This window comes from Hemiscyllium ocellatum, chromosome 33 (assembly GCF_020745735.1).
Source record: "Hemiscyllium ocellatum isolate sHemOce1 chromosome 33, sHemOce1.pat.X.cur, whole genome shotgun sequence".
In the NCBI taxonomy this organism is placed as follows: domain Eukaryota; kingdom Metazoa; phylum Chordata; class Chondrichthyes; order Orectolobiformes; family Hemiscylliidae; genus Hemiscyllium; species Hemiscyllium ocellatum.
This window is the reverse complement of record NC_083433.1, coordinates 22,695,363-22,710,890: the sequence shown is the minus strand read 5'-3', so window position 1 is coordinate 22,710,890 and position 15,528 is coordinate 22,695,363. Positions and strand designations below refer to the sequence as shown.

Below are 15,528 nucleotides of genomic sequence, written 5' to 3'. Positions count from 1 at the left end.
CCCTCCAACTCCAGCAATATGTTGTAAATTTTTTTTAACCTTTTCAAGTTTCACAACATTGTTCAGTTCTGTTTTCCCTGCTATAGAAACACAGTATTCCAAGTGGTCAGACCAATGCCCTGCATAGCTGCAACATGACTTCCCAACTTTGATACTCAAAGCACTGACCAATAAAGGCAAACATACCAAACGCCTTCTTCACTACCTTGTCAATCTGTGACTCCGCTTTCAAGAAACTATTATCCTTCTTGATGGTAATGGAAGGTGCTGTCTAAGGAGCTCTGGTGAATTTCTGCAGTACATCTCGCAGATGGCACACACTGCTGCTATGAGCAGTGAGGAGGGAGTGAATAGTTGCGGTTTCATTAAATAGGACAAGTTTAGATGGATATGGGCCAAATGCTAGCAAATGGGACTAGATTTAGTTAGGATACCTGGTTGGGATGGATGAGTTGGACCGAAGAGTCTGTTTCCGTGCTGTATATCTCTATGAATCTATGTGGGTTGTCATGGATGGTTTCAAGCTTGTTGAGTATTGTTGAAATAGTACTCATCCAGACAAGTGGCAAATATCCCATCACACTCCTGATGTGTGCAGCAGGATCCAGAGTGCTTCGCCTGCTTTTACAATCAGAGTTTATATGGTTAGCCCAGTTCAGTTTCTGGTCAATGGTAACACCCAGCATGTGGATCGTGGAGGGATTCAGAGATAAAATGTCACTGAATGTCAAGGGGTGTTGGTTTCATTCTACTGTGTTGGAGACGACTGGCATTTGTTTGACACAAAGGTCACTTGCCACTTGTCAGCTCAAACCCGAATATCGCCATGGTCTTACGACAGTTCGACATGAACTACTTCAGTACCTGAGGAGTCACTAATGCTGAACACCATGTAGTTATCTGTGAATATTTCTGACCTTATGATGAGGGAATGTGATCAATGAAGCAGCTGAAAATGGTCATACCTAGGATATTATCCTGCACAAGTCCTGCAGAGTAGTTGTGGAGCTGAGATAACGGACTTCCAATAATCACAAGCATCTTCCCTTGTGCTAAGTATGAATCTAATCAGTGGATAATTTTGCCCCGATTCCCACCGACCCCAGTTCTGCTAGGGCTCCTTGATATTGCTCTACCAAATACAGCTCTGATGTCAAGGACAGTCACTCTCACTTCACCTCTAAAATTTTGTCCAGGTTTGTACCAAGGCCCTCATGTGGTCAGGAGCCGAGTGGCTTTGGTAAAATCCAAATCAATGTCAGTAAGCAGATTACTGCTAAGCGAGTGCTGTTTGTTAGCATCCATGACACCTTCCGTCACTTTATTGATGATCTAGAGTAGACTGATGCAGCAGTACACAACATAACTGGACAATTGCTAACAATATTGGCGAGATGCAGTACTGGAACAGCTTGGCTAGAAGAGCAATTAATTCTGGAATACAAATTGTTGGGATCAATGCCAGAATGTTGTCAGGGCCCACAGGCTTTACAGTATTCAGTGCCTCCTGCTGTTTCTTAATATCTTGAGGAGTGAATTGAATTAGTTGAAGGCTTGGCACCTGTGATGCTGTGACTCTCCAGAGAATTCTCACTTGGCACTTCTGGCTGAAGATTGTTGCAAATCTTCAGCATTGTCTTTTACACGAAGTTGCTGGGCTCCCCCAATGAGTATGGGGAGATTGGTCAAAGGGTATGGTGCTGGAAAAGCACAGCTAGTCAGGCAGCATCTGAAGAGCAGGAGTCTACATGCTTTGGACATAAGCCCTTCATCAGGAATGAGGCTTGTGGGCCAAGGGGGCTGAGAGATAAATAGAGATGGCGGCAGGGCTGGGGGAGGTAGCTGAGAATACAATAGGTAGGTGAAGGTGAGGGTGAATGTAATAGAGTGGAGAGAAGGATGGAGCAGATTGGTGGGAAGGAAGATGGCAGGTAGGACAGTGCCAAGTTGGGAGGTTGTGACTGAATAAGGTTGGGGGGGGGGGGGGGGTGAGGAAATGAGGAAATTGGTGAAATCTACATTGATCTATGTGGTTGAAGGGTCCAAATACGGAAGATGAGGTGTTCTTCTTCCTGGCGTTGGGTGGTTAGGCATTGGCGATGCAAGCGTGTCCCTGGTAGACTGGGAGGAGGGCTTAGTGTTCAGCAAAAGGTTGGTGCGGGGATCCCAGAGGTGTTCTCTTGAAACAATCTGCAAGTTGGCATCCTATCTCCCCATTAAGGAGACCATGGGTGCAACGGATACAGTAGATGACGTATGTGGAAGTACAGGTAAATTTCTGTCTGATGTGGAAGGATCCTTTGGGGCTTTGGACGGAGGTGATGGAGATGGTGTGGGTCCAGGTTTTGCATTTCTTGTGATGGCAGGGAAAGATGCCAAGATGGAAGGGTGGGTTGGTGAAGGGTGCGGTCCTGACAAGAGTCGCGGAGAGAATGGCCTCTCCAAAATGTAGATAAGAGTGGGGTGGTGGTGGGGTCTGTTTGTAGGTGGCGGAAATAGTGGTGGATGATGTGGTGTACCTGGAAATTAGTGGGGTGGAAAGGGAGGACTGGGGGGGTTCTGCCTTTGTTACAGTTGGAGGGATGGGGTTCAAGGGCGGAGGTGTGGGAAGTGGAGACGTGCTGCAGGGCATAGTCAACCACATCGGAGGGGAAAGAGGGGGCAGCGATTTGGAATGTTCTACGGTGGAAGTGGTCCCTCTGGCAGCAGATGCGGGAGAGGAATTGTGAATAAGGGATTGTGTTTTTACAAGAGACAGAGGAGGAGGTGGAGTAGTCCAGCTAGCTGTGGGAGTCATGGTGAATGCGTTGATCAAATGACTGTATTGGCACCATCTCGTGCTCCAATGAGGTTGAACAGGTCATCAACTCCACAAATACCTTCCACTCTGACCTTAAATTCACCTGGACCATGTCAGGTACTTCCATCCTCTTCCTGGACCGCTCCATCTCCATTTCTGGTGACTGACTCAACACAGACATCCAATACAAATCCACTGACTCCCACAACCCTACCTCCTTCCCATTTATCTCTCAGCCTCCCGGCACACAAGTCTCATTCCCGATGAAGGACTTTTGATGTTTCAGGCATCTCTCCTGCTTCTCAGATGCTGCCTGACAGACTGTGCTTTTCCAGCACCACACTCTTGCACTCTGATCCCCAGCATCTGTAGTTCTCACTTTCTCCTAGTATGGGGATATTGTGGATTCTTCACCTCCTATGTGTTGTTAATTGTCCACCACCATTCACGATTGGATACGGCAGAACTGCAGAGTTTGAATCTGCTCTACTGATTGTGAATTGCTTAGTTCAGTCGGTCACTTATTGCTCATCCTGTCTGGCACGCAAGTAGTCCCATTGTCTAGCCTCTCCAGGCTAACACTTGATTTTCAGGTTCACCTAATGAGGCTCCAAGCATGCTATCCTGCACTGTTCATTGAATTAGGGTTGATTCCCTGGTGTGATGGTAATAATTAAGTAGGGGGTATGCCAGGCCATGAGGTTATAGATTGTGTTAGAGTATGTTGCTGTTGCTACTGATGGCCCACACTGCCTCAGGGATATCTAGTTTTGAGTTGCTAGATCTTACGGAACGCTATCCAAATAAGCATGGTGACAGTTTCACATGAAGCTATCCACAAAAGTAAAGATGGGACTTTGTCTGCACAAGAACTTGTGCAGTGGTCACTCTTACCAATACTATCGTGGGTAGATGCATCTGTGGCAGGAAGACTGGCGAGGATGAGGTTTAAGCCTGTATTTTCTTCTTTTGGTTCCCTGACCACCTGCTGCATACCTTGTCCAGCAGCTAGATCTTTTGGACTCCACAAACTCGGTTAGTAGTGGTGCTTCTGAACTATTCTTGGTGATGGATATTAAAGTCCCCTATCCAAGAGTACATACTGTAAGGTTTGTAGCTCAGGTTGAGGTTTAGGGTGTAGGTTTGCTCACTGAGCTGGAGGTTTGATATCCAGACGTTTCATTACCTGGCTAGGTAACATCAGGGGCGACCTCCAAGTGAAGCGAAGCTGTTGTCTCCTGCTTTCTATTTATAGCTTTCTCCTGGATGGGGTTCCTAGGGTTTGTGGTGATGTCATTTCCTGTTCATTTTCTGAGGGGTTGATAGATGGCATCTAGATCTGTGTGTTTGTTTATGGCGTCGTGGTTGGAGTGCCAGGCCTCTAGGAATTCTCTGCCATGTCTTTGCTTAGCCTGTCCCAGGATAGATGTGTTGTCCCAGTCAAAATGGTAGTTTTTTTTCAGCCGTGTGTAGGGCTACGAGGGAGAGAGGGTCGTGTCTTTTTGTGGCTAGCTGGTATGCGTGTATCCTGGTTGCTTTTAAGTTTGTTAGTTTTTGTTTGAGAGTGATGGTGGGTTTGTGTGCTACTAGGATTCTGAGGGGTCATAGTAGTGTGGCAGTCATTTCTGGAATTTCTTTGATGTATGGTAAGGTGGTTCGGGTTTCTGGCTGCGTTTGATCTGCTTGTCGTGGTTTGTTCTTGAGGAATCTGCACACTGTATTTTTTGAGTATCCATTCTTCATGAATACATTGTATAGGTGGTTCTCCTCTGTTTTCCTAAGTTTGTTTGTGCTGCAGAGTGTGGTGGCTCGTTGGAATAGTGTTCTGATGCAGCTTTGTTTGTGTGTTGGGATGATTGCTGGTGTAGTTAAGAATTTGGTCAGTGTTTGTCGGTTTTCTGTATACGCAGGTTTGTAGTTCTCAGTTGTCCTTTCTTTTGACTGTGATGTCCAAGAATGCAAGTTTGTTGTCAGTTTCTTCCTCCTTGGTGAACTTTATGCCTGTGAGGGCATTGTTGATGATGTTAAATGTCTCTTCTATCTTGTTTCATTTTGTGATGACAAAGGTGTCATCTACGTAGCAGACCCAGATTTTTGGTTTGATGGCTGGTAGGGCCGTTTGTTCTAGTCTTTGCATTACTGCTTCTGCTATGAATCCTGATAGTGGAGATGCCATGGGTGTGCCGTTGGTCTGTTTGTAGACTATGTTGTCCACTAGCTTCATGATGCTTTCGTTGGTAATGTGATTGATGGTGGTTGGGGTGTCTCTTCTAAAAGTGTGGTAAGTGCTTCCTTTGCAGGTTGATGTTGATGGAGGTGAACAGTGCTGTTACATCGAATGAGATCATTGCTTCGTCTTCCTCTATTTTGGCGTTTATGATGATTTTTAAGAATTCCTGGGTGGAGTGAATGATGTGCAGTGACTCTTCTACTAGGTATTTAGGTCTTGCGTGTAGTTCTTTGGCCAGTCTGTAAGTTGGTGTTCCGGGTAGTGAGACTGTAGGTCTGAGGGGGGCCACCAACACACTCAAACAAAAACTAACTTAAAAGACCCAGTACAACCCATGGACAAAACCAACATCATCTACAAAATTCCATGCAAGGACTGCCACAAACGCTACGTAGGACAAATAGGAAGAAAGTTAGCCACCAGGATACATGAACACCAGCTAGCCACAAAAAGACACGACCCTCTCTCCCTCGTAGCCCTACACATGGATGAAAAAAAAACCATTTCGACAGGCTAAGCAAAGACATGGCAGAGAATTCCTAGAGGCCTGACACTCCAACCACAATGCCATAAACAAACACATAGATCTAGATGCCATCTATCAACCCCTCAGAAAACAAACAGGAAATGACATCACCACAAACTTCAGGAACCCCATCCAAGAGAAAGATATAAATAGAAAGCAGGAGACAATAGCTTCGCTTCACTTGGAGGTCACCATTGCTGATGTTACCGAGTCAGGTAATGAAACATCTGGATATCAAACCTACAGCTCAGTGAGCAAACCTACAACCTAAAGTACATTCTGTGTCTGTAAGAGTCCTAAATCCCAAGATGATGTAATGATCTTGGAGAGGTGCACTGCAGATTCAGGGACTAGAAGATTGAGTGAAAGGAACAGTCGTAAACTTACAATGATCTAAGACCTTCAAAATAATAAAAGGATATGATAGGGTAGATACAGAAATTACTTCCTCAGATAGGGAAATCCAGAAAAAAATGTCATAATCTTTAAATTAGAGCTAGTCCACTGGAATAGAATAAGGAATTGCTTTTTTTGACACAAAGATTTATGGAAATCTAGAATATTCTCCCTCAAAAGATCGTGCAAATTGAAATTCAAGACCAGGATTCTGCTGGAAACCAAATGATAAGGACAAAGAAAGGCCATTGGAGCTGAGGTCCAGAGATCCTTCAGCCAGGATCTAACCAAATCGTACAGCATGATCAAGTCAAATGGTCTACTTCCATGTATTCAGTGGTTTCTTTTTAACATGCAGAGCACGTTAATTTTGCAGACTGGGATCAATTGCCACCTTGGGCGACTGGAGTTTGCACATTCTCCCTGTGTCTGCTCCAGTTTCCTCCCACAATGCAAAAGACGAGCAGGTTAAGTGAATTGGCCATGCTAAATTGCCCATAAGTACATTAGTCAGGGGTAAATATAGGGTAGAGGAATGGGTCTGGGTGGGTTACTCTTTGGAAGGGTCTGTGTGGACTTGTTCGGCCGAACGGCTTGTTTCCATCCTGTAGGGTATCTAATCTAAAATTCTAATCGTAACAAGGTTCTACAGCCATCTTAATTATTGAAAATTGCAGTTTTGCAATGATTTTTTAAAAAATTAGAGCTGTAGATAGAACTGAATCCATGTTTGAATTTAAAACAGGGCCATGCATTCTGCTCAATGATCTCATAACCATAATACGTCTTTGCTCCTTTGCTGAAAGTTAAAATTTCTATAGTACAAAGCAACACTACCCTGAAAGCTGAGCAATTTACAAAGCACTTTACTAAACAAAATAAAACACAGACTCCAAGTGCATTTATGGGCAGGTAATTAATTCATTGAGGTACAATTTATTTCAAATGCATGCTGTTCTTCTTGTTTGAGTGCATGTACGTGCATTTGAGAAAGAGATAGAAACAGACACAAAGCGGGGGTGTTGCTGCCTATAGTCATGCACTGTGCTTGACCCTTAACTTTACTGCCTCACCAATACCATGTGCTGCACCAAGAACCATGAGAATAAATTGGTCTGTCACTATCATGGGGCATACTGTGTTAAAAGCCTGTTTTCAACATTGTCCTAATTTATAAATGTTAATTTGTTTTAGCCAAAAGGAAAATGGTAAATTCTTCATAGTCCTACATGGTAACCTCAGCTGGTGCGGGAAATGTCACTCTACATCACAAGCTGGACAACCAGCCAACTGAGCTAATTGGTGTCTCAGAACTAACAGGGTGCAATACGCAAATTCATACGCTTCAATGAAATATGCTCCAGAGAAACAGTGAAAAATTCTGAATTATAAAAGCAGTAACAGCTGTGCATTTGTAATACAGCATTTCACTATGTTTTATAGAATGTACTTTATACTTGACAACATTTGTCAAATGACAATTTCTTGATTGCATTTGGAACTACAATATTTACCTTCAGTAAAATGTTATAACTTTCTTTTTTAAAATTACGTGTTTTCTGACCACCTAATCTTAAATTCAAAGGCTATAAACGAGAATAGAAATGTCAAAGAGGTAATGAATGCACTCAAGGTTAGACATTGTCAAGTATACTGCAAAGCTTCCAACAACATGCTTTGCATCCAACCTCAGAAGAACATGTCTCCACAACATTAATGTTAACAATTACCCAGACAGACCATCTTTCTGCATTCTCTGCAGTCAGGTTTGTGAACTCATGTCAATGTGGTGAACCACTAAGAATAGAGTTGACATTGTGCAAAATCATACTAGATTTATAAAATCTTAAAAATGAATAGATCCAGTATTTTGAAGGGAAATGTTAAACTGATTGAAATTTAACAAAGACAAACAAAGCCTTAAAAGGTACAAAATCAAGTGTTATCATAAGCTGTCACTCTGTCCCCAGCCCATGCATCTTTTTATCAGCTTAAAATCTTAGACAGGCTATAGGGCTGTCAACGCTTTCAAGAACAATTTAAAACCATGTTAACAATTAAAATACTTTTCAATGCTCTCAAATATACTCACTGGAGTAGTTGGATGTTGAGACTGTATCGGAGCAGTAGGTGTAGGGGTTGTAGGGGTTGTATTTTGTTGCTGTGTTGACGGGGGCAATGATGGTGGCTGCTGTGGATCCCGCTCTCGTTGTTGCTGCTTCTGTCCAGCTGCCACTTGGGGTTGTGGAGGGACTGGTGGAGGAGGAGGAAGCTGCTGCATTTGTGGTGGTGTCTGAACTTGAGAAGGAGGGGGTGGCATTGTCTGGGGCTGAGAGTTAGGTGATGGTGTCTGTTGCCTTTGTTGTGGAGGAATGCTCGGTGGTGTCTGGTGAGGGGTGGGTGTGAGACTTCTTGGACCAGGGGATGGGGAGTTTTGATGAAGTGATGGCTGAGAGAGAGATGGTGGACAGTTAAACTGGGTATTCTGGGCTCCTGGCTGCATGGAGGCAGAACTGTTTACAGGTAGTGATGAGTTCTGCGCCTAATGAGAGAACAGAATGATAGAACCATTAACATGCTGCCTTTTATTGTAAGTTAGCTGAATTAAATATACCACACAGCTATACAAAATGCTCAATATTGCTGTAACCTACATTAGATGCAAACATGTAAGACATTGTTCAGCTTTATGAAAACAGCATAAATTAGTTGAGTCAAGAAACATTTTTGGTCAGTACAACAAATTCTGCAAATTCAAATACAAGAACAATAACAACTGACAGAATTAAAGCACAATTGAGAGAAGAGCAACATTTACCATTAAAAGGCAAGAGACAAAGTTGGGGCATATACAAAAGGATGCACAGATGACCAAAAATAAGCATATAATAAATTAGCTTTTTATGATTCTTGATGCTCGTGACTGATTGCTTTATACCATCAAGTCCCTCCTATGCCCTTGCTATGTTATCAAGGTTCTCTCTCAAAGCATGGGTTGTCATTGAAGAGAAATAGCAAACTGAGTGATACATCAACCTTGTGGACCAAGTGCGACTGCATTTTTAACTTCGGAAATAATGGTTATTTTTGTGACATAATCCTCCACCTTATTTTTGTTTGGAGCCCGAACTGCCATCAAAAAATGTCCATTTATTGGATTTCGAGTGATGAACACAGTGTGCTGCTTGTATCCATTGGCGAAAACTGATCTACTTTTAAGTAAAGTGTAAAATTATGACTTGAGTTTCAATGGCGACTGTATGTTTGGTAAAAGCACACATCCAACGGTTACAATGGATATGTTGCTACCATCAGTGGGCACTGCACTGAGCTCATAATCACTAGATATAGATTTGATCATTGCCAAGATATTTGCATTGATTGCTGACTGGCAAGTTAACAACTAGCGCGGATTTTTAACCAGTGCTCATAGTTAACTTGAGGCAAGTGACAGTTCTTTCCATTAATTTAAAATCTAAAAGATTCTTCCTTCAGACTCCCATCGAAGTTGCCGAATTTCAATACTGCACGACATAATTTTACATTCAGTCATCAAATTAAATATTAGTCCAGACTGAAGGTAGTGGAGTTACAAGAAACTTGGATAAATACCGGAGACATGACTGGCTGGTTGCTGGCCTGTGTCATCGTGGTGCTGCCAGTGTTCATTCCAGGGGAGGATACAGGAAATTGATTTGGAGACAGAAACTGATTTTGAGCAGGATGCTGCGCAGCCATTGGCTGTGCCATTCGGGAAGTGGCTAATCCCATCTGTGTATAAACAGAATACATTGTTGTAAAATCATGGATCAGAAAACTGTTACTCTTTCTAAAAACTTTGGATACCTCTTCCCAAAACCACAAAATTACTACATAACTTTAAAGATACTATACTGAAAGTCACAGCTGGTACTAATCTGTGTCAGGGCACAGATGAATAGTGAAACCCTCGATGCTTAAACGTTGACCTCAACCACATAGGTACCATTCTGTTTCACCATGCTTACTAACATTCAGTTATAGAGTCATAGAGGTCTACAGCATGGAAAAAGGCCCTTCGGCCCAACTTGTCCATGCTGCCCAGTTTTCACAATTAAATTAATGAAATTTGCCTGCGTTTCGTCCATATCCCTCCAAAACTATCCCATCCACGTTCCTGGACAAATGCTTCTAAAATATGTAAATTGTATTAGCCACAACCACTACCTCTGGCATCCTAATCCAGAAATTCACCATCCTCTGGTAACCACTCACTCTCCCCCTCCCTCTCACCATCAACCAAGTCTCCTAGGATCCAAGGAGAGATGTTCCAGCCCATCCAACCTTCCCTTATAAATCAAACCTTCCAGACTACATCCTAATACACCCTTCTGCATTCTAGTTAAATAATATCCTTTTTATAGTACAGCAAACAAAATTGCAAGTCGTACTCCAAATGTGGCCGCACCAACGTCTTGTACAGCTGCAATAAGACAACCCAATTCCTATACTCAGTACTCTGACTGATCAAAGCAAGCATGCCAAAATCCTGCTTACTTATCTACCCATAGCTCCATTTTCGAAGAGCCTTGAATCCGTACTCCCAGATCTCTTTATTCTGTACCACTTCGTAGGTCCTGAACTTTGACTGTGTAAGCTCTGCCCTGGTTTGACCAATGCAGCGCCTTGCATTTATCTAAATTAAACTTCATCTACCATTCCTCAGACCACTGGCCCAGTTGATCAAGATCTCTGTATTCCCAGATATCCTTCTTCACTGTCCACATTACCACCAATCTTAAGAGTCATCCGCAAACTTACTAACCATACTTCTAAATGCTCATCAAAATCATTTATATATAAAAAAATAGTGGAACCAACACTGGTCCCTGTGGCAAACTTCTGGTCATTGGCCTCTTAGCTTGAAAAGCAACCCTCTATCACCATCTTCTATGTTCAAGCCAATTGTGTATCAAATTGGCTAGCTCTCCCTAGATTCCGTGAGATTTAACCTTACTCAACAATTAACATGCAGTACCTTATCAAAAGCTTTGCTAAAGTACATGTAGACAACATCTCTCCATCCGAGGCTCCCAGCCTCACTCCTGAAGGGCTCTAGCCCGAAACGTCAATCTTCCTGCTCTTCAGATGCTGCCTGACCTGCTGTGCTTTTCCAGCAACACACACTCAACTCTAAATCTCCAGCGTCTGCAGACCTCACTGTCTCCCACTGCACTGCTCTCATTTACTTTCTTGGTCACCCTTAAAAAAACTCAATCAAATTTGTGATATATGATTTCCCACACACAAAGCCATGCTGACTATTCCAAATGAGTCCTCGCCTCTCCAAATGCCTATAGGTCCTGTCTGTCAGAATCCCCTTGAACAACTTACCCACTTAGACATTAGTCTCATCAGTGTATACTCCTAAGCATTTCCCTCCAGCCTTCCTTGAATAACAGCACAACATTAGCCACTCTCCAATCTGTCACTGCACTTGTGGCTGTCAATAATACAAATATCACTGCAATTTCCTCCTCAGCCTCCCACAAAGTCCTGGGATACACTTTCATCAGGTCCTGGCGTATTTTCTATCCTAATGCGTTTCAAGACTTCTAGCAGCTCCTCTTCTGTAATGTTGACTCTCCAAGATATCACTTTTTATTTTCCCAAGTTCCCTTGCATCCATGCCTTTCTTGATGATAAATACTGCCAAGAAATATTCATTTAGGATCTCACCCATCTCTTGTTGACCTTTATGACCGTTAAGGGGATTTATTCTCTTCCTGTTACTCTTCTACACCCCACCCCCCACAATTTTGGAAACCCTCCCACTTACCAGACGTACCTTTGCCTACAAATATACTCCCCATATCAATTTTTGAAAGCTCCTGCCGAAAACCAGTTAAATTGCTCTGGCCCAAATTTCACACTTTAACTTGTGGACCAGACCTTATCTAAAGCTATTTTAAAACTAATGGAATTATGGTGACTGGTCCCAAAGTGATTCCCCACTTGTGTCATTTCCCTGCCCTATTTCCCAAGAGAAGTTCAAGTTTTGCCCCTTCTCTAATACAGCCATCTACATTCTGCATGTGAAATTCTTCCCGAAAACAGTTAAATTTCTCTCCCTCCAATCCCTTAACACTATGGCACTCCTAGACGATGCCAGCAAAGTTAAGATCCCCACAATTATAACCCTATTATTCTTGCAGCTACCTGCAATCTCCTCACATCTCCCGCTGACTACTGGGGAGGCCTACTGTACAATTCTATCAAAGTGATTACCCCCTTTTTATTTCTCAGTTCTACCCATATAGACTCAGTGGACGAGCCCTCAAGAAAGCCCTCTTTCAGTACTGCCATGACATTCTCCCTAATCAAAAACGCAACTCCTCCTCTTCCTCCTCTTTTATCCCCCCCATAGCATTTATATCCTAGGACACTGAGCTGCCATTCCTGTTCCTCCCTCAGCCATGTTTCTGTAATAGCAAAAATACCCCAGTCCTAAGTACCCATTCACGCCCCAAGATCTTACCTGTCAAGCCTCTTGCATTGAAATAAGTGCAGCTGAACTCAGACTTTCCCTGCTTCCTGCATACTCGTGCTTGCCCTGTCTAGTACTCAGATTACCAACATTGCTGTTGCTATTTAACTTGCTCTCTCTAACTTCTGTAATGTCTTCAACTTTCTCTGTCAAAACTAGATTAAGAAAAGCAACTTTGTTCTCCTCACTGCAGTCAGAACGCACTGCAAGGGGATCCAAACATGGAAAAACGGTTTTCAATTAAAACAGTATGGTATCCACAAAATAAGCATTAGGTTGGCAGTAAGTTGACTGCCAACTTAAACAATTTTTTGCAGTTACAGAAACTCTCCTAAAAAGAGAATAAAAAATAGCAAGTATTTTTAATCAAATTATGAGTTACCACAGGCAGTTTTTAATTTTGAGGCCAATGATTACAGCAACTTCAAATTCCAAACTTATTTTATGCAAAAAGGGAAACAAAGTCAGCTCCAGATTTGTTTCTGTAGTGAAGGAATTCCTGAAGAAGGGCTTATGCCCGAAACGTCGATTCGCCTGCTCCGCTGCGCTTTTCCAGCAATACATTTTTAAGCTATGGTCAGGATCATGTCAAGGATACCAACATCCCAATAAATCATTTTGTTACTTAAAATTTTAATCCAGTTCCTGTGCATAGCATAAATACTTAAGTCAAAGCCTGGTCTAAAAACCAATTCAAACAAGCTAAGCACATATTAGAAACAATTCTCAAACACTAATGATCAGGTCCTTAGTTTCCCCAATTTGTAAGCAAAAACAATAGTCACGTTAGGATGTAATTGTTTGTAAGGAAATCAGGTTGCTTATGATTTTACTTGAGATGTTTTACTGACACTTGTGTTAACGGAGATTGTGCAAACTATACCTGGTTCATGGGTCCTGTTTGCGTCATCTGCCCAGGGTGTGGTAGTGGAGGGTTTAAACGTTGTCCCAGGCCAGCCATCTGCATGCTGCTCATCTGTGAATATTGGTTCATTCCTAGAATAAGCAGAGTTGAATAAAATTGTTTAATTAAAAAGCACGAAAGAAAGCTTTTCAAACTGTCTAAAACCAATTAAAATGGGCAAGCTCTTAAGTAGTCATTGCACACTTGCTTTCCAAATGCGCTTTCAAGTCTCATCCTGGGTAATACTCATTCCCTCCTTTTCTACATTAATATATAAACTTATACAGCACACCTTACTATTAAGTAGCATTTTTCATACTTTAGTATTCATTAATGCATAAAACAAATGCCGAAACAGAAAATGGACTCAAGTGAATAGGCTGCTTGATACTCAATTCATCATTTCAAATTTCTCTTATATTCTCTTATCACCACTGAAAAATCAGAACTCAACATGGCCTAAGCGATACAAGTTTGCAATCACAGATGCATATCACTGAATGCGTTTTCTAGCAACTCAGAAATCAATGTTCAAATCTCATTAGAGGCAATTATTAAACAGAATTCAAAGCTGGTAATTTGGTCTAGCACCAGAAAATGACCATCGTATCTGCCAGATTGTCATAAGACAATTTATGAATCTTTCAAAGGAAACCTGCTGCTCTTACATGGCCTAGTCAACTTGACTTCAGTGCCAAACCACATGACTGGCTCTGGTAGTTAATATTTATTCTTGAGAATATATGTTAAATATACCTAAAGTTTCACTGAAATTCTAGCAACACAATGATGTGCAACATATTAACATATTCATTTACTAAAAAACACATCCATGCCAGAAACTAGCAAGTCATGATGCATATCTTTTGTAACTTAATTCAGATGTGCACAAAACTTGGCCAATAGAATAACTACTCAGTCTCTTCTGCTCCATGCTTCTCAGATAATTATGTTGTTTATCCATTACCGTAAACTCCAAAATTGAAGCTTACATCTTAGATGTTTATAAAGGTTTGGTTAGAGAGTGTAAGGGATCAGGCCAAACTGACATTATCATGATTCTTTAAGGGCAACCAAAGCACAATTTATAATCCATTCCTACGTTAGCCTTTACAGATTAATGGTGTTGCAAATAAGGCAACTATCATTTAGCTATAGAATGAAGAATCACAGCTAAAGTTATATCTACTATCAAACTGTTATGAATCACCTATTAATGTTACTGTAGTGAGGCTGCTGAATGGAAAACAGTGGTATTAGTCATGATCAGTTTAACTGATTACCCCGTACACCTTTTTACATGAAATACAGTTTGAGAATTGAATTTTACCAGTTGGGGTCTGCATCCGGTTCATGATCTGACTTGGCACATTTGGCCGCATAATGGTCGGGTCAGAAAGTGGGCCATCTGAAATGCAACAAGACTAGGTTTAAATTACATGTAGATACCTGTACTTAACTGGAACAGGAAATTCCTGTCACCATCAAGGGATAGGGTCAGTGAATGATTGAAGCAAATAAGTATTAATACTTAATGTTCATATTTCACACGTTTGGCTTCATAATCCTTAAAAGGATCCTATGATAAGACCTCTAACACAACATTTGCACTTAAACTTTGTTTTGCTTCAGAAGATGGAAAACTGAGTTTACAATTCTATTCACAAGCTCACAATCTTTTTTTAAAAATGCTTCCAGGTTATCCACTGAAGGAAAGAAAAAGGAATAATTTCCAACATCCAAAAGACTGGCTTCAACTACCACTGGTAAGCAACCTGCTAAAGATGACTGTCCACTATTTAACTCCAATCGTTGAGTATCTATGCGTTGGGAACAAACTTCTTTTGTGATGGTTCATTACAAGTACTTCCAATGCAGCCTCGCTCACCACCTCCTCTTCCATTTAATAGGAAAAGGGACAAGCATTCTTCTTGGAAATATATGCACATGTATAAACACACATGTGCATATGACAAATGAAGGTGAAATAAAGACTTGGTTGCGATGTCCTGGCCCTGTGGTCAAATAGTCTGCCAGCAACTACTGTCTAGGCTTACTAGATCACTGTCAGCTTTGTCAACTTGCATCAATTCAAGAGTCAATATTTTTGAAGGAGGCAATGGTTGGTGAAGAATTGGAGAAACAC

At 41.8% G+C, this 15,528-nt stretch overlaps 1 protein-coding gene across 1 annotated transcript in view; it reads right to left on the bottom strand.

The window, feature by feature from the left end:
- LOC132831480 (histone acetyltransferase p300-like) overlaps positions 1–15,528 on the bottom strand; it is a 123,475-nt gene that overhangs the window by 41,479 nt on the left and 66,468 nt on the right. The window contains exons 11-14 of the mRNA XM_060849644.1: positions 14,713–14,790; positions 13,362–13,474; positions 9,565–9,723; positions 8,045–8,494 (exon numbers count right to left, since the gene is read on the bottom strand). Of these exons, the coding sequence (XP_060705627.1) occupies positions 8,045–8,494; positions 9,565–9,723; positions 13,362–13,474; positions 14,713–14,790 (800 nt within the window). The remainder of the gene's footprint in view (positions 1–8,044; positions 8,495–9,564; positions 9,724–13,361; positions 13,475–14,712; positions 14,791–15,528) is intronic.